This window comes from Hylobates moloch, unplaced genomic scaffold (assembly GCF_009828535.3).
Source record: "Hylobates moloch isolate HMO894 unplaced genomic scaffold, HMol_V3 SCAFFOLD_4, whole genome shotgun sequence".
Taxonomy (NCBI): Eukaryota; Metazoa; Chordata; class Mammalia; order Primates; family Hylobatidae; genus Hylobates; species Hylobates moloch.
In genome coordinates, this window is record NW_026652279.1 from 174869048 (window position 1) to 174888714 (window position 19667).

A 19667-nucleotide genomic window follows, 5' to 3' on the forward strand; every position below is an offset into this window, starting at 1 on the left:
AATTAGCCGGGCGTGGTGGTGGGCGCCTGTAGTCCCAGCTACTCGGAAAGGCTGAGGCAGGAGAATGGCGTGAACCCGGGAGGCGGAGCTTGCAGTGAGCCGAGATTGCTCCACTGCACTCCAGCCTGGGCGACAGAGCGAGACTCCGTCTCAAAAAAAAAAAAAAATCTTTTAACTACAAAGCTGATATTTGCTTTTTGTAAACCATAAAATGTCAAACAGTATAGAGGGTGTAAGGAACATGGGAGTCTTCTCTTGGATGGCAGCCCCCGGAAGTAATCACTGTTAGTAACTTGCATGTGAACTTTGATTTTTATTTGTCAAGTACATATATTTGAGGTTTCGTTTGTTTGTTTGTTTGTTGAGATGGAGTCTCGCTCTGTCACCCAGGCTGGAGTGCAGTGGCGCGATCTCGGCTCACTGCAACTTCTGCCACCGGAGTTCAAGTGATTCTCCTGCCTCAGCCTCCTCAGTAGCTGGGGTTATAGGCATGAGCCACTGCGCCTGGCCATATTTGTTTGTTTAAACAAAAATGGAGTCCTACTCTATGTAGTTTTCTGTAAATTGCTCATTTCACTCAATAATGTATCATACAAATAGTTTCATTCCATACATGAAAGGCTTCTTCATTCCTTTTTTAGTAATTACAAAATATTTTGTACAGATGTGCCTTAATTTATCGCTTCTCGGCCTTTTGGCTAACATCAAGTGCAGATTTGCCTTAATTTATTTAATCAGTCCCCTAATTATTGAAATTTAGGTTGTTTTCAGTTTTTCAATATTCCAAGTGAAACTATGATGATCATCTTAACCCATATGTATCTTTACACAAAATTATGCTGTAACTTATATTCCTAGAAGTAAAATTGTTAAATCAAAGGTAAGCACATTTAGATTTTCAATGGATGCCAACTAATTGCCCCCCACAAACAGTCTAGCAATTTTCACCTCTGCTTAAAGTGGTCCCAAAGTGTCTGTCTCCTCATAATTTTGCCAACCCTGGATAGTAAATATATTTTTAAGTTTTGGACCATCTGATTTCTTCTTGTATGAATTGTCTGTTCATAGCCTTTGACCAAATTCTTATCGTATGTTCCTTTTAGTTATTAATCTATAGTAAGTATATGTTATCAATATTTACCTTTTTTTCTATTACCAATGTCATAGGTATCTCTTCCACATTATTACTTACCAATTCACCTAAGCTTATTTTAAGGTAGTCAAATCCGTCAATAATTTCCCTTATGGCATCTGGTCTGTGTGCCATACACAGAAAGGGTTCTCTCAAGCTAAGATTATGCAAGTATTCTCCTGTGTTCTCTTATAATACTATAAGTTTTCTTGATTACCTTTCAGTTTTTAGTAAATATGGAACTTAATAACTATGGAATTTTTGTGTATTGTGCAGGTTAGAGACCAATGTTTATTTTTCCAGTTTATTACAAGTTATTAAAAATCAGTTTACAATGTCAAAAACTCTGTTCTTCACACTTCATAGAAATTGTTCTCCAGAGGTTTGTAGCGGTGCTTTCCCACGTCCTCACCAACATGAAGGGTTACCCGTGGGGGCACTCTTTGCTCATTTCACTGCCAAAAGCAGTGTCTGGTTTGATGCTGCCCCTTTGACTACAGGTGAGACGCTTTCTCCCTACCGTTCTCTCTCACAATGACAGATCATTGTGGTGATATGTCACAATTCCATCTGTGGGCTGGGCTCAGGCAGGAGAGTCAAATTGCTCAGGTGCTTGGCAGAGGCTTATGTCAAAGTCAAACCTGCAGGAAGTTTTGGGGATGAGATTTAACCATGTCGCACATGTCTTGTTTCTAGGTATGAGAGTCAGCACCTCCTATATGTTGGGTTTAAGTACACAAGCCAAAATCTCACTAGTGGACTGAATTCGTGCACGAGAGCCTCCCAGAGCCTCCCACCCCTTCTGCTGGCTTTGCCCTTGTGAAATCACGGCCCCACAGATATGCTTCTCCCAGCCTGTCTGTGTCTGCGACACTCCTTCTCCAGGGATCTCAGTGTTTTTATCCACATTGTCACCTGCACTGCCCTCCTCCCAGCTTGTTTTCAGACATCAATTTATTTTTTATTTATTTATTTTCTATTATACTTTAAATTCTAGGGTACCTGTGCACAACGTGCAGGTTTGTTACATATGTATACATGTGCCATGTTGGTGTGCTGCACCCATTAACTTGTCATTTACGTTAGGTATATCTCCTAATGCTATCCCTCCCCACTCCCCCCACCCCAAGACAGGCCCCCGTGTGTGACGCTCACCTTCCTGTGTCCAAGTGTTCTCATTGTTCAATTCCCACCTATGAGTGAGAATATGCAGTGTTTGGTTTTCTGACCTTGCAATAGTTTGCTGAGAATGATGATTTCCAGCTTCATCCATGTCCCTACAAAGGACATGAACTCATCCTTTTTTATGGCTGCATAGTATTCCAGGTGTATATGTGCCACATTTTCTTAATCCAGTCTATCATTGATGGACATTTGGGTTGGTTCCAAGTCTTTGCTATTGGGAATAGTGCCGCAATAAACATACGTGTGCATGTGTCTTTATAGCAGCATGATTTATAATCCTTCGGGTATATACCCAGTAACTCGATGGCTGGGTCAAATGGTATTTCTAGTTCTAGATCCTTGAGGAATCACCACACTGTCTTCCACAATGGTTGAACTAATTTACAGTCCCAGCAACAGTATGAAAGTGTTCCTATTTCTCCACATCCTCTCCAGCACCTGTTGTTTCCTGACTTTTTAATGATCGCCATTCTAACTGGTGTGAGATGGTATCTCATTGTGGTTTTGATTTGCATTTCTCTGATGGCCAGTGATGATGAGCATTTTTTCATGTGTTTGTTGGCTGCATAAATGTATTCTTTTGAGAAGTGTCTGTTCATATCCTTTGCCCACTTTTCGATGGGGTTGAATAAAGAATAAAAGAGAGAAGAATCAAATAGACGCAATAAAAAATGATAAAGGGGATATCACCACCAATCCCACAGAAATACAAACTACCATCAGAGAATACTATAAACACCTCTACACAAATAAACTAGAAAATCTAGAAGAAATGGATAAATTCCTGGACACATACACCATCCCAAGACTAAACCAGGAAGAAGTCGAATCCCTGAATACACCAATAACAGGCTCTGAAATTGAGGCAATAATAGCCTACCAACCAAAAAGAGTCCAGGACCAGATGGATTCACCGCCGAATTCTACCAGAGGTACAAGGATACCATTCCTTCTGAACCTATTCCAATCAATAGAAAAAGAGGGAATCCTCTCTAACTCATTTTATGAGGCCAGCAACATGCTGATACCAAAGCCTGGCAGAGACACAACAAAGAAAGAGAATTTTAGACCAATATCCTTGATGAACATCAATGCAAAAATCTTCAATAAAATACTGGCAAACCAAATCCAGCAGCACATCAAAAAGCTTATCCACCATGATCAAGTGGGCTTCATCCCTGGGATGCAAGGCTGGTTCAACATATGCAAATCAATAAACGTAATACAGCATATAAACAGAACCAACGACAAAAACCACATTATTATCTCAATAGATGCAGAAAAGGCCTTTGACAAAATTCAACAGCCCTTCATGCTAAAAACTCTCAATAAATTCGGTATTGATGGGACATATCTCAAAACAACAAGAGCTATTTATGGCAAACTCACAGCCAATATCATACTGAATGGGCAAAAACTGGAAGTATTCCCTTTGAAAACTGGCACAAGACAGGGATGCCCTCTCTCACCACTCCTATTCAACATAGTGTTGGAAGTTCTGGCCAGGGCAATCAGGCAGGAGAAAGAAATAAAGGGTATTCAATTAGGAAAAGAGGAAGTCAAATTGTCCCTGTTTGCAGATGACATGATTGTATATTTAGAAAACCCCATCGTCTCAGCCCAAAATCTCCTTAAGCTGGTAAGCAACTTCAGCAAAGTCTCAGGATACAAAATCAATGTGCAAAAATCACAAGCATTGTTATACACCAATAACAGACAAACAGAGAGCCAAATCATGAGTGAACTCCCATTCACAATTGCTTCAAAGAGAATAAAATACTTAGGAATCCAACTTACAAGGGATGTGAAGGACCTCTTCAAAGAGAACTATAAACCACTGCTCAACGAAATAAAAGAGGACACAAACAAATGGAAGAACATTTCATGCTCATGAATAGGAAGAATCAATATTGTGAAAATGGCCATACTGCCCAAGGTGATTTATAGATTCAATGCCATCCCCATCAAGCTACCAATGACTTTCTTCATAGAATTGGAAAAAACTACTTTAAAGTTCATATGGAACCAAAAAAGAGCCCGCATTGCCAAGACAATCCTAAGCCAAAAGAACAAAGCTGGAGGCATCACGCTACCTGACTTCAAACTATACTATAAGGCTACAGTAACCAAAACAGCATGGTACTGGTACCAAAACAGAGATATAGACCAATGGAACAGAACAGAGCCCTCAGAAACAATAATACACATCTACAACCATTTGATCTTTGACAAACCTGACAAAAACAAGAAATGGGGAAAGGATTCCCTATTTAATAAGTGGTGCTGGGAAAACTGGCTAGCCACATGTAGAAAGCTGAAACTGGATCCCTTCCTTACACCTTATACAAAAATTAATTCAAGATGGATTAAAGACTTAATGTTAGACCTAAAACCATAAAAACCCTAGAAGAAAACCTAGGCAATACCATTCAGGACATAGGCATGGGCAAGGACTTCATGTCTAAAACACCAAAAGCAATGGCAACAAAAGCCAAAATTGACAAATGGGATCTAATTAAACTAAAGAACTTCTGCACAGCAAAATAAACTACCATCAGAGTGAACAGGCAACCTACAGAATGGGAGAAAATTTTTGCAATCTACTCATCTGACAAAGGGCTAATATCCAGAATCTACAAAGAACTCAAACAAATTTACACCATTTTATTTTTAATATCTTTGGGTCATTTTATTTCATATTGTCTCATAAACAGAATAGCATAATTTTGCATTTTAACCTAGTCCCAGAGGCTTTCCCTGCTCAGTTTTATCCATTTATATGTATTGACATAAGTATATTGTATTTGTTCTCATTTCTGGCTCTTTTGTTTTCATTTCTTTACTTTTCCTCCTCTTATATTAATACTATTGAGTTTTTCCTCAGCAAATGTCAAGACAGTGCTTGCAACCAATGTTCCAAATTTATACTTCATTTACTTTCTTTGGCTCTCTTATTCTTCCTGCTTTATGTAACAGGAAACAGATAAAGCCCACCACAAAAGCAATGTTAAGATAAAGTCAAACAAAAAAAGGGAAAACAGAAGCACTAGAAGAGTTTCCTGCAGCCACAGACCAGTCACTGCACTTTATTTGAAGTCCCCAGGTTTGGCAACATGGTTCAAGTGTAGGCTCCAAGACAGAGCTGGGGAGGGGCGGGCTCTTGCAGGACACCGGCTCCAAGGCGTACCTCCCCCACTGCCCTGTACCTGGACAAAAACGGGAAACGTGGGAAACGACTCATTGTCTCTGAACCTCAAGCTGGAATTATGGTCTGTGTGTCCCAAGAAGATGGCTTTCTCAGCAGCATCTTTAAGCTCCTAGGGCCTTTGGCTCCTGTGTGTGAGGGAGGAAGGAGGCGATGGGCCCAGGGCCATAGGGTACCTCAGTCTTCAATCCCGTTCCCTGCCATGGGGTCTGCAGTTTTGAACTACTGGAATGTGAATGTGTCTCTCGGTGGTGCTTCCTCACCTTGGAAACAGACCAGCCATGTACCAAGCTAGCGAGGAGGCAGCACGGCACACAGGTCTTCTCGTTTTAGAAAGAAAAACAAAGTTAATTTATTTGAAAACTGTAGGTTTAGGAAAGAAAAATGCTAAGTTCTATAAGACCAGAAACCTGAAACACAGCCTTCAGAAGACCCTCCTGGGCCCAGTGGCCACCCTGACCTGCTGTTGGACCACCTCCCTGTGGTCCGGCCAGCTGCCAGACCTTTGGGGTCTGGGATCTTTGCTCTGGGATCTTCGCTGGCCTCGCATGGATGGGACACACCACTTTACCTATATAGTCCTAGAAATTCATGACACTGGCAGAGAAGCCCTTCCCTGCTCTCCAGAGCCTGGGCCCCTCTCCTCCGCCCCAAAGCCTCGCCTGACGGAGGCCCCTCTCCCCTGCCCCAAAGCTTCGCCTGACGGAGGCTGCCCTGCCAGTCTCCTGGATATCTCAGTCTGGTTTAAATATTAACTTGCAAAATTTCTCAAACATTTTAAAGGAAGGATTTCAATTTTCCATCCTCCTTACCCCTTCAAGTCATCCCTCATTTATCCCTAACTCCAAAATGAGAAGATACTAATTTTGTACCTGTTTCTACTGAAGGATTTCTGTAAGATTATCCAACAAAACCCACTGGCCATCCTGGCACTTCCTGGAGCCCCCAGTTAACTGGAAGTATGCATTGCTCTAATTTAGTGCCCCAACCCCAATAACTCCTGCACGTGAGAAAGAAGCAAAAATTAAACAAACACAAATGACCTCAAGGAGCCAAACCAGCTGTTTAAATAATTGGCTGACTCAGTGCAGGTCGGCACAGGATACACAGTGCATGTGAGTTGGCTTTGAGCTCCTTGGCCTCCAACCATCATCTTGGACAAAAGCTCAGCCTCGGGGAGCCCCATTCTCGCTTGTAAAGATGGGACAGGAACCACCTCCTGGACCTCACACCAGGGTTAAGTGAATAACATTTGCAAAAATGACTGTGAAAGTGACTCACACTTGGCTGGGCACGGTAGCTCATGCCTGTAATCCCAGCACTTTGGGAGGCCAAGGCAGGTGGATCACGATTTCAAGAGATTGAGACCATCCTGGCCAACATGGTGAAACCCTGTCTCTACTAAAAATACAAAAATTAGCTGAGTGTAGTGGCGTGCGCCTGTAGTCCCAGCTACTCAGGAGGCTGAGGCAGGAGGATCGCTTGAACCAGGGAGGCGGAGATTGCAGTGAGCCGAGATCGCGCCACTGCACTCCAGCTTAGGCGACAGAGCGAGACTACGTCTCAAAAAAACAAAAAACAAAAAAAGTGACTCACATTTACTTGGCAAAAGATAAATTTGAGTTTCATTCCTTTTTCTTCCTGAAGGCCCTTTACTATCTAGCAACAAGCCAACATGGCTCAGTTTACTGATTCCGGGAAAAGTACTTTGCTGCATTTCAGAAAGACGTTTAACAACAAAATTGACAAAAGGTTATCTGATTATTTGAATAGAGATTTCTCCGAACAGGATATACAAATGAGCAATAAGCACATGAGAAGATGGTCAATGTTACTAGTAAATGCAAACGAAGACCACAGTGAGACGTCACTTCGCAGCCACTAACTTGTCTGCAGTCAAAAGGCAGATTATGATAAGAATGTGTTGAAACTGGAACCCTCATAGGCTGCTGGTAGGGGTAAAGAGTGGTATGTATACATATGTAACAAACCTGCACATTGTGCACATGTACCCTAGAACTTAAAGTATAATAATAATAAAAAAGGAAATGAAATAAAAGGTATACAACCTTACAATGAAAAAAAAAAAGAGTGGTGCAGCCACTTTGGAAAACAGTTTGGTAGTCCATCAAAAAGTTAAACAGTTACCAAATCACCCAGCAACTCCGCTCCTAGGTCTATATTCGAGAGACTTGAAAACATACATTCATGCAAAAACCCATACACTGGTGTTCATAGCAGCACAATTCACAATGGCCAAGAGGTGTAAACAACCCAAATGTCTATCAACTGATGAACAGATAAAACGTGGTATAGCCTACAATGGAATATTATTCTACCATAAAAAGGAATGAGACTAGTTACAGAACGGGTAAACCTTAAAGACATTATTATGTTCCGTGAAAAAGCTGGATACTAAATGCCGCATGTTGTCTGATCCCTTTTATATGAAACGTCCAGAATAGGCACATTCAAAGAGACAAAAAGTAATCAGTGGTTGCCAGGGGCTGGGGGAAGGGAAATTGGGGAGTGATCACAAAGGAGTTTGATTTTTGGAGGGGGAGGTGATGAAGATGTTCGGAAATTATATTGTGACAATAGTTGCACAACTGTGAATATACCAAAACACACTAAAATATACACTATAAAGGGGTATAGAATTGTACCTAAATAAAGCTGTTATTTTAAAAATTGTATGTTTAATTCTAAGTAAAGACTTGTCAATGAGTTGAAATACTCCATTTCCCAAGTAAGTTGATAGTTTCTTGTTCTTGCTTAAGAAAGTGTTAGTTTCAAATATGTATTTTTGATCCAGCAGGAACTGAAACTGGAATTTAGCAAGCGCACAGCCAAGCCTGGACCCTAAAAGAGAAGTGAGGAAGGGTGAGGATTCAGAACACAAATCCAGAAAGAAGACAAGTGTGATGGGGGGGGTGACAAGGAAGACCCACTAGGCCAGCCGTGAGCTACCCCAGGCTAACACAGCCACCGGTCTCAGGGCAGTGTGGGGTATCAGCCTTGCCCAAGGCCGGGGCCAGGGCAGCCCCGCTCTCTTCCTCTCTTCACTGTTATCACAGCCAGAGCAGCTGTGAAGTGCCCGTGAGGCAGCTCCTAAAACGGTGTTTCCACAATGTGCCTCAGCAGATGATGCAGCAAAACTATTTTCTGTGCTTCTTGGACTGAAAACAAATTATGCAGAGTAACATTAGGAGCTAAAGGTTTTGTATCAGATTTTTTTCTGTAGCTATGAAGACTTATTCTGTTACCATATTTTGAGCTGTGGTGGATTTGTCTATAATTCCTAGGTGGATTTGTGTACTTACCTTAAAAGCTCTGTGATTGTTCCTTTAACAAATATCTAAATAAATCAGATTAAAACTTTTCAACATGATGAAACTACAGCTTGACTCCAGAATACATAACCTAAGATATAAAAAAGACCCAGAGGGCCAGGCACGATGGCTCACGCCTGTAGTCCCAGTACTTTGAGAGGCCGAGGTGGGCAGATCACAAGGTCAGGAGTTCGAGACCAGCCTGACCAACATGGTGAAACCCCATCTCTACTAAAAATACAAAAAAGTTAGCCGGGCGTGGTGGCAGGCACCTGTAATCCCAGCTACTCAGGAGGCCGAGGCAGGAGAATTGCTTGAACCCGGGAGATGGAGGTTGCAGTGAGGCGAGAACACGCCACTGCACTCCAACTGGGGTGACAGAGCAAGACTCCATCTCAAAAAAAAAAAAAAGAAAGAAAAGAAAAGAAAAAAGGACCCAGAGAGTCTCGGTTGGAGACATTAATGGTATGTCTGAGAGCTCTTGGGATCTGCTTAGTTCTCTATCAGCCCCAGGTAAGATCCTGTCTAAACGGTTCCACAACAATGAACATCAGCCCATGGGCAATGCCTTTTACAAATGAGTTAAAAGACTCACACACACCTTCATTCATTCAACAAAGCTCTGCATATGTAGTCTCGGCCTCATGGAGCTGATAGCTGACCCCTCAGAAATGTCACGGTCCCTAACTACTCTTTGCTATTTATTTATTTATTATTTTTATTTTATTTAGTTTTTTTTAGATGGATGGGATTACAGGCACATGCACCACCACTCCCAGCTAATTTTTGTATTTTTAGTAGAGACGGGGTTTCACCATGTTGACCAGGCTGGTCTTGAATGCCTGACCTCAGGTGATCTGCCTGCCTCGGCCTCCCCAAGTACCCTTTGCTATTTTTAACCCATATTATAGATTTATATTTTTGTTTTGTTTTGTTTGAATGAGAATAAGAAGATAATTTCAGGCTGGGCATGGTATCGCACACCTACATTCCCAGCAGTTTGGGAGGCCAAGGTGGGAGGGTCGCATGAGCCCAGGAATTCAAGACCAGCCTGGGCCACATGATGAGACCCCATCTCTACCAAAAAAAAAAAAAAAAAAAAAAGCAGCAGCAGCCAATTTCATTCCTTTATGCACAAGTCCCTTTAAAATACACTTGACATGAATAGCAGACCTTGTGTCCGGCTCCTCCACACGGAATTCGGCAATCCCAGATTCCTCACCGCACCTCAGGGTGGACCTTCCGTGGACACTGTTTAAAATCACAGACCGTGGGGTCAGATAGGCCTGGATGTGGATTCTGGGTCTCCTGCTAATCCCCCGAGTGGACCTCCTGAAGCCGCTCCTGTGCCGCAGGTGGTGCTGGAGCCTGAGATGCCTGCATCGGGCCAGGAGGGGCTCGGCCTCTGCCCACTGCAGCCATGACCTCTCCAGGCGGCCCCGCCCCTCTCTGTCGTGAAGCCCAACTGGGTAGAGGGCCTCCGTTAACCGTCCACGTCTGTGCTAAACTTGATGGAAAAAAATGGCCTCTCCATAGCGATCGTGTCCTTGGTTTGCAAGCCTCGAATTTGCACCTCCTTTTCGAGGTGGCAGTTTAGGGTTGACTCTGGCAGCGTTTTCTGAATGTGCCTGCCTGTGTGTCCCCACCTTGTTCCACCCCACAAGGGTTGTGCTGTAGGAGTCCTGGCCTCTGCCAGCCCTCCCTGATAGGCCCTAATGCAATGAACTTTAAAGGATCGATCACGCAACTAGAAAGGCTGCTGTTCGGTCCTGAGAGCATTGTTCTCTTTTCAATCTGTCTCTTTCCAGAGAGCAAACAGTTTATAAAGACTGACAAATTGCTACACATAGTCAAGAAGTAGACAAAATCTTCCCACTACACAGAAGAGCCATAATGTCAGCTCTTTTCCCTTCCGGACTTTGCTCAGTTAGTGGACAAATGAGCATCCTGCCAGCAGCCTTAGTGTAAAAACCAGCCACCCACAAGCTCTGATGACCTGAAAAGTCAAGTACCACCTGCATTTTCAGATCCAGAGATGTGTCTGTCCCATGTTACACTGGGTATCAAATTAATTGAAACCTATAGAACTTTGAAATGCTTTAAAACCATCACAAATATAATGGATGGAGCAGTGAGGACAGAAGCCTGTCTATCCTGTGTGAGGTGGGCACAAAGGAAATATGTGTTAAATAGAGAAAGGAAGAAAGTAAAGGAGGGAGAGAAGAAGGGAGAAGGGGAAAGAAGGAAGAAAAGTAGTCCCATAGTGGAAGAGGAGGAAAAGAGGCAGAAGGAGGAGGAGGAGGACAGAGGAGGGAGGGGGAGGGGAAGGGGGAGGGGAAGGGGGAGGGGGAAGGGGGGGGGGGGAGGGGGAGGGGGAAGGGGAGGGGAGGAGAAGTGAGGGGGAGGGGGAAGGGGAGGGGAGTGGAAGGGGAGGGAAGGGAGAAGAGAAGCAGGGAGGAAAAAAGGGGAGTGGGAGGGGACGGGGGAGGATGGACAAGGAGAAGGAGAAGGAGGAAGAAGAGTTGCAGGCGTGGCCCAGGCTGGTACTGGGGTGGGGGAAGGGAGTGCCCCTTGCAGAACAGGAGGCTGTTGCCCTGGGGTGTGCAGGGCTCACCTGAGGAGCCTCCTTCATTCCGAGCCCTGAGTGCCTCCTCTGCCTCATTCCCATCCCCACCCTGCAATGGTGAAGCCAAAGTCGGTAAAGCAGTGGCTGCTGTGTGTTTTCTCCAGGTCAGTGGGACATGGGCATGCTGGACATCTCAGCCCTTTGGCCGTGGCTCTGCCGGGTTTGATTGCCACACTCTTCCCTGCTGCCACCAGAAGGGTCACACAAGGCCACTCTCAGGACTCCCAGACCTCATCTGTCTCAGAGAAGAACGAGGCCACTATAAAAGGGCGATGTCTTTGGCCTTAGGGTGCATGTAGGCCCCTCTGGTTGCTATGTGGATAGAGTTCTAGATGTGAGGGAATGTTCTGGAAATGCGACCTGGGCAGCTGATGGAGTCCAGGCCCTTCGGCTGCTAACGCTGTGAAACGTCTCTGTTCCAGAAATGGTTGCCAAGCCTGCAGGTCAGACTTGCTTAGCAGAGAAGGCAAACTCCGGTGAGCTACAGCTGGGTCCAGCACATGGGTCTGGTAGGGAAACACACATTACAACGTTATTAAAACCAGCAAGACTGACACAGGCGGCGGACTGTGACGTCTGTCCCATGTTTCACTGAGCTTGTTTTCAGCTCCGGAGATGTGCCAGAGCCATGCCACATTGGGCTGGAGCCACTCGTGAAATGTCGTTCTGCTCATGCAGCTGCAAAGCTCTCAGTATTTACCAACTAGGACTTTTCTTGTATGGGTATTTGTTTGTCTTCTCAACAGTAACTATAATGTCCTAAAACTCCGTAGACAATAAATAGTTCTTTAAAGACCAGATTTAGTTTTCATGTAACCCACAGGTTGGGGAAGGGGAACCACAAATTGTACTGACCCTCAGAACAGTGGCTGAAATGGAAAGAACTCCTTAAACGGAACCCTTAGGGAATCCATCTGTAAAGCCCCATTACCTCTCGGATTCTGTGATCTGGGCCTCGAGACAACATTCAGAGTGCCTCACTGCATAAGTGCATGTCTGGTCAGAGACTTTCAAAAAATGAAATGCCCCAGGCCAGCAGCCATCCGCTAACAAGGACCTTGGAGAAAAGCCCGTGGATGCATGGAGAAATGGTGCCCACTAGTGGCGATCTCCAGAATGGACGTCCTGTGAAGTAGATGCCACTGGCCGGCAGTGGCTCACACCTGCCAGCACCTCAGGAGGCTGATACAGCGGCGGGGGGCGGGGGCGGATTGCTTGAGTCTGGAAATTCAAGACCAGCCTGAGCAACACAGTGAGACCCTATCTCTACAAAACATACAAAAACTAGCCGGGTGTGGTGGTGCCTATGGTCCCAGCTACTCAGGAGGCTGAGGTGGGAGGACTGCTTGAGCCTGGGAGGTTTAGGCTGCAGTGAGCAGAGATCACACCAACGCACTCCAGCCTGGGTGATGAGGGAGATCTTGTCTCAAAAACAAACAAAAAAGATGCCGCTGACTGAAGTACCCAGGCAAATTAACCAGACACCTGGAGATTTTCTCATTTCCTACAAGGCTGAGGGGAAATTTTAAGGAGCCCACAATTCCAACACCCCATCACTCCTTCTCATGTTTTTCCCAATATTTTCATCCAATCATAAATTGTGGCAAAATAATGTATAATTCTCAATACATACAAAGTAACTCAGAATAAGGAGGACTGATCAAGAAGAATGTAGCCAATCACCAAGTGCCACATTCACTGAAATCAGCAATTCATAAGCATAGTTACATGTCTGTGGTGTTGGGCAGGGGGGCTGTAGTGTGTGTGCGTGGTCTGTGTTGTGTGCACCAGTGTGTCGTGTGTGGTGTCTGTGGGGTATGTGTGTGGTATGCTGTGTGGAGTAGGTCTGTTGGGTTTGCACTAGTACGTGGGGTGTGGTACGTTGTGTGTGGTGTGTGTGGACTAGAGTGTGGTGTGTAGTGTGTCTGTGGGGGGTGTGCACTAGTGTGTGGTGTGTGTGTGTCTGTGGGATGTGTGTGTGGTATGTTGTGTGGAGTATGTCTGTTGGGTTTGCACTAGTATGTTGTGTGTGGTATGTTGTGTGTGGTGTGTGTGGACTAGTGTGTGGTGTGTAGTGTGTCTGTGGGGGGTGTGCACCAGTGTGAGGTGTGTGTACCAGTGTGGGGTGTGTGTGCGTGTGTGTGTCTATCTCCAGATTAGATGATTTCCTGCTTTTTTTCAGTGATATACTGCTGTCATTTAAAAAAATTATCCTCAGCACTATGTTTCAGACAATAATGATAATATGTCTTGGCATAAGCAAGCTGTGTGTTAATAAAATATTCTTGACACTGAGCAACACCTGTAAGCATTGTAAATTATCCAGAGGCAGTTGTTTTTTTCACACATCACTGTAGGAAGCTTTTCCTCATTCATCTTACGGGCCCTCACTCACTGCGTTCCAGCCAGACTACGTTTCTTTGCATTCCCTGAATGCCCTGGGCCTTCTCCCACCCCTTCTCCCTCCCCTATCCACTGGGCCAACCCATCCTCCACTTCCATTTTGGCGTCCCTTTGAGGACTGCCACTGTGGCCTCCACAGGTGTCAAGCCTGTGTTCGCAGGGCCCTCCACAATCTGCCCTCCGTCACCCGCTCCTGGCAGAACACTGGCACAGAAGACCAAAGCACATGTGAATGAGTCAATCAGAAGAACAACTTGTACTAGAAAGTGCTTTCCCAAATTTGACATCAAAATTGAGAGCAGTGAACACTTTCATGGCTCATGACAAAGTTCGTATCCACCTAACAGAAAATGAGGGCATTATTCAGTTCAGTTGATACATTAAAAAGATAATCAGATAACCAGCTAGAGATTACAACATTTCTGAATTGGCTGTTACCCTCACGTCGACGGGGCTGGGCCCGTGTCTGTGGACAGCAGTCTTTGAGAAGCTGCAGCGGGAGCCTGTGCAGGATGACTAGTGTTGCTATGTCCTGGGGTGGTGGGACAGGATGCTAGGAAGAAAAGGCGTCCGGCACCTCGGGATGCTCTGTCCAGGTGGCTCAGCTTGCTTCCCGTAGCCTCCCAGTCCTTTTACTGCAGTTTCAGGAGGTGACGCTGGGGACGGCGGGCCTGGCAGATCCCTCTCCAGCCTTCCCTTCACCCCGCAGAGCTTCCCCGCACTGGCAGAACTCCATCACTGCCACCCAGAGGGCATTGTCTCTGAAGAGGCAGCGAGAGTGGGGAAGCAGCAAACTCCAGGCCGATGTTCTCAGTGTCCCCACAGCCTGCTTTTGCCTTAAATCCCCAGGCATACTCACGAATGGGTACAACACCCAAGAGGCCGTTGTCAGCTCAGGGACTTGGTTTTAGTTGCGGCTTTGGGACCTTGCTTAGGTAAGTTAGCCTTGCTGGATCTTACTGTCCACATCAGTAAGTACCACAAAGCTTAACATTTATAAGCCAACAGAAAGCCTCAATTTTAATTGACATTTACTTATCAATCATTTTTTACCTGGATGGAGGTTAATTCAAAGGAAAGGTATTAACCCAGAAGGTTTTTCTTTTTAAGAGTGTTATTGTGGCGCTCATGTCCCGGCGGGGAAGCTCTGAGCTTCCTCTGCCCCATTCTGCAGGCGACGCTTCTGGCCCCTGTCTGTGGGGTCCAGGTGGACCTGGACGGGTCTCCAAGGCAGCGCCGGAGCAGAATTGCAGCCGCAGGGTGTGGAGAAACGCAAGACAGGTTGAGATTTGATGTTAATTCCAAACTTGAGAACTGTCTTTGTAAAATGACAATAAAGACGTATCTGCCAATCACTGACTTCTTAATCACTGCCTTCGCTCTTTCAAAGCCTCGACATTTTGCAGTTTCAGCCAACAGAATTCTCTAACTTTGTAAACCGCTCTCCTGTGGCGACAATACCACCTCACTCTAATCAGTGAGAAGGGTGATGGTTCTCTCTTCCTTTCAGAGTAATTTGAATTCTTGAGAAACCACCTGGCATGTTTAATATTCTGGTCATACTGAAAATCCAAGTGTTGTTTTCGTGACTGTATTTCAGGAACTAGTTTAAGGAAGGAATTATCTTTTAAAACCACAAAACAAAGATTTTTACACACTCAATTTCACAAAACTCAGTATTGCAGAATTGCAAACATGCTCTGTGACTCAGTCTCAAGCGCTTAACTTCCCCCTTGTAGTAACTTTAGAGGGTCCTGAAATTTTATCTTCTTTAACAAGGGCAAATACTGGGAGAGAATGTAAGGGGAGGAAAATAAACAGAATATCTTCTGTTAGACAAGCCAGCCTCAGGCATGTACACATTTGGCAGAGTTCTAATTTTGTTTGCTAACCTCCGATCACGACCTGAAATGGGTCTCTGCAGGATATCAAGGTGTCAGCAGCGCTGTGCTCCCAGAGCATCTAGGTGACAATCCCGTCCCTGGCCTTTCCCTGCTTCAGGAGGCCACCTGCACTCCCAGCTCGCCCTTCCTTCCTTCCTTCCTTCCTTCCTTCCTTCTTTCCTCCATCTTCAAAGCCAGCAGAGTAGCGTCTTCCAATCTCTCTGACTCTGACCCCCCTGCCTCCCTCTTTCACTTGTAAGAACTCTTGTGATTACATCACACCCACCCACATAACCCATCTTAACTTAATCACTCCTTGCAAAGTCCATTTTGTCATGTGAGGTAATACACAATATTTATGAGCACTATCAGTTTAACCAATTAGTAAGTGTGGTAGAGGAAATACAATGATGGAATGTTTAACCTGAGGAAAGAAAAATAGCTCAGAGCAGTCTGAACTATTTGAAGGATGCAAAATGTATCAGGACATGAGTGTGGGACTAACTTCAGTCACTCTGCTCCCCATGCCACAGGGGCAATTGTTTAAGGCATTTTGGTCCTGACTGTTGTGTCACCTGTTATTTTCATGTTTCTGGAGTCTGTGAGACAAAGAAAAATGAATAGTCAATCAATAGCTTATGTTGTTTTAATGTAAATTTTTGATAAACAACTGAGGAACCTCCCTTTCTTTCCTCCTTAACCGCCCCCCCCCCCCCCCAGGTACCTGCTGCTGGTCGGGTGCATACTCAGGGAACTCCAATCTGTGCTCCCAGGCGGTCATCCTCAGGGCTTGTGCTCAAATAAACTCCATGCTAACTCGTATTTTCTGAATCTTTCTGTCTAAGGTTGACAAACCTAAGGAGCATCATTCTAAAATCAGTAAACATGATTTTGCTGTAGGCTATTACAGGTATAGAAGGGAAGAAAAGCACAAGAAATCTAACCAAATATAGAGATTCCAGGTCATTCTATTAGAACGTGATATGGTTTGGATCTGTGTCCCCACCAAAGCTCAGGTGGAATTATAATCCCCACTGCTGGAGGTGGGGCTGGTGGGAGGTGACTGGATCACGGGGGTGGAGTTCTCATGAATGGTTTAGCATCATCCCCCACTTGGGACTGTCTAGTGAGTGAGTTCTTGTGAAGCCTGGTTGTGAAAAGTGCGTGGCACCTGCCCCCTCTCTCTTTCTCTTGTTCTGGCCAGGTAAGTTGTGTCTGCTTCCCCTTCGTCTTGCGCCATGATTGTAAGTTTCCTGAGACCTGCACATAAGCAGAAGCAGCTATGCTTCCTATACAGCCTGCAGAATGGTAAACCAATTAAACCTTTTTTCTTATAAATTACCCAGTCTCAGGTGTTTCTTTTTATCTTTTTGTGTGTGTGTGTGACGGAGTTTCACTCTTGTTGCCCAGGCTGGAGTGCAGTGGTGCAATCTTGGCTCACTGCAACCTCCGCCTCCGGGGTTCAAGTGACTCTCCTGCCTCAGCCTCCCGCGTAGCTGGGACTACAGGCGTGCACCACCACACCCAGCTAATTTTTGTATTTTTAGTGGAGATGAGGTTTCAGTATGTTGCCCAGGCTGGTCTTGATCTCCTGACCTCACGTGATCCACCTGCCTCGGACTCCCAAAGTGCTGGGATTAAAGGAATGAGCCACCGGGCCTGGCCTCAGGTGTTTCTTTATAGGAATGTGAGAACAGGCTAATACAGAAAATTGGTACTGAAAAGTGGGGCATTCGTATAAAGATACCTGAAAATGTGGAAATAACTTTGGAACTGGGTAATGGGCAGAGGTTGGAAGAATGTGGGGGGCTCAGAAGAAGACAAGAAGATGGAGGAAAATCTGGAACTTCCTAGAGACTTGTTAAATTGTTGTGACCCAAATGCTGATAGTGATATGGAGAGATGGGCAGGCTGGCAAGGTCTCAGATAGAGATGAGAAACTTACTGGGAACTGAAGCAAAGGTCACTTTTGCTATGCATTAGCAAAGAACCTGGCAGCATTGTGCCCCTGCTCGAGGGATCTCTGGAACTTTGAACTTGAGAGTGATGAGTTAGGGTATCTGGCAGAGGACTCCTAAAAGTGATTTCTGTTAAATCTCGCCCTGGCAATAATAATTACAAATTTACCTCCCAGGTACAAAACAAGGACAAGATGAGCTCAGTCACTCTTCTGCCTACCCTGATACGGCCTACATAACTCTTTCCTCTACTCCCTCTTGTCAGATGTTTGCCTCATCTTATGTAAATTGTTGGTTTACTGAGCACTAATCACAGTGTCACTGTGGACCCCTCCCTTTTTTTCCTCCTGCTTGCCATCTCCTCCTAAACACCCAGTCCCCATAACCCTATTTGGATGGCACAGTTGATGCTTCTGTGGCTTGCGTTTTTCCCGGGCCCATCCTCAGACCTCTACTGATGGAGACATTTGCCTCAGTCACTCATTTTTGGTTAACGAGGAATCTCATTAAATGAATAGAAGTCATTGAAAATACGGCTTAAACACACCTCACCACATGCCTGCCCCAAGTTAACGAGCAGAGTTGATTACTGCCTGCCTGCAGGAGTGGGAAAGGAGGAGGAAAAGGAAACATACAGGGGGACAAATTTTTAAACCAACTTCAAAATATTACCCAGTCATATATGTATTCACACACATAGAAAATTACACGGCAGGTTACTCACAGTAGCGTGAGAGAATTTTTGAGTGGGTAGGATTCTTTACAGCAAGTTTTATTTTTTTGCTTCTTTGAATGTTTTTTCTTTTTTAGGTTTTTATATTTACAAAAGTTACATTTACTTTTTAAAAGTGTCAACCTTAATAATGAGATTCAGAAATATGACTACATGTAGTGTGTGTTTGAGCACAGAGCCTGAGAATGGCCACCTGGACAAATGGGGTCAGCGTTTCCAAGTGGAGAAGCTCAGGTTTCACTTACCAGGCGGAGACAGAAGCTCCAGCAGGATCACCACAGTTCTCATATGAGACCAGGGGCACACGCCGCAGTGGTTCCATTGGTTAGGGATCTCTGTATTTGAAGGAAGATTGCGTTATGACTCCATGAGGAGGGACAGTGATCTGAGGGGGTCTTATCTCCGGTGCCATTTGGTCTTTATTGTTTACAGGGAAAAAGGCAGAAGTTGCAGCTGTGTGTGGCATGACCTAGGCTGCATAGCCACATTCCCCTCAAGGCTCAGCTTAAAGTTCCAACAGCTTTAAGTTTAAATTATTTTAAGTTTGAATGATTTAATTTCACAAAAGGTTTAATATATGCACATGGACTGAAATTCAAAAGCACAAAAAGATGTCTAAGGAAGTACGTCTCCCACTTCTACCATCTCTCATCTTCCAGCACTCCTTCCAGAAGGCCTTGCGCTAGGCCTGTTTTCTCATTTTTCCTTCCAGGGACAGTTTAGGGATTTTTCTACCTATCATTAAATTCGTATTTTACTCAAATGCAGGCATATGATAAACACAATCCTATACTTGCTTTTTCCCACATACTATATCTTGAAGATTGTTCAATGTCCATGCAAAGCTGCCTGTTCTTTTGAACAGCCACCGAGTATTCAATTACGTGAGTGTATCATGACCTATTTACTCAGTTCCATACTTGATGGGTCTTTAAATTGTCTGCAATCTTTTGCTATTACAAACGAAGCCACAAGTCATTTTGCACACATGCAAAAATGCAAATCCATGGTATATTTCCCAAAATAAAAATCGTTAGGTTTAACAGCACGAACACCTTTAAATTTGGAAGATATTCCAACTCATTCATCCTAGAGAGTATACCAATACCACTCACAAAACTTGAGGGTGCCTGCTTCCCCACATTCCTGCTAGCAGTGTCATCAACCTTTGTGATCTTCGTTAACATATGAAAAGTGGTACCGTACTGTA

The 19667-nt window shown here is 44.6% G+C and overlaps 1 protein-coding gene across 4 annotated transcripts in view; it reads left to right on the forward strand.

The window, feature by feature from the left end:
- The window catches only part of CFAP97D2 (CFAP97 domain containing 2), a 47681-nt gene extending 38760 nt beyond the window's left edge, over positions 1-8921 (forward strand). The window contains exon 4 of one of the 4 annotated variants that reach the window (XM_058438127.1): positions 8338-8921. In XM_058438127.1, coding sequence (XP_058294110.1) covers positions 8338-8347 — 10 coding nt within the window. In that variant the 3' untranslated portion in view covers positions 8348-8921. The remainder of the gene's footprint in view (positions 1-8337) is intronic. The other 3 variants (XM_058438128.1, XM_032151431.2, XM_032151432.2) reach the window with 3 other exon arrangements.
- Positions 8922-19667: the final 10746 nt, after the last annotated feature.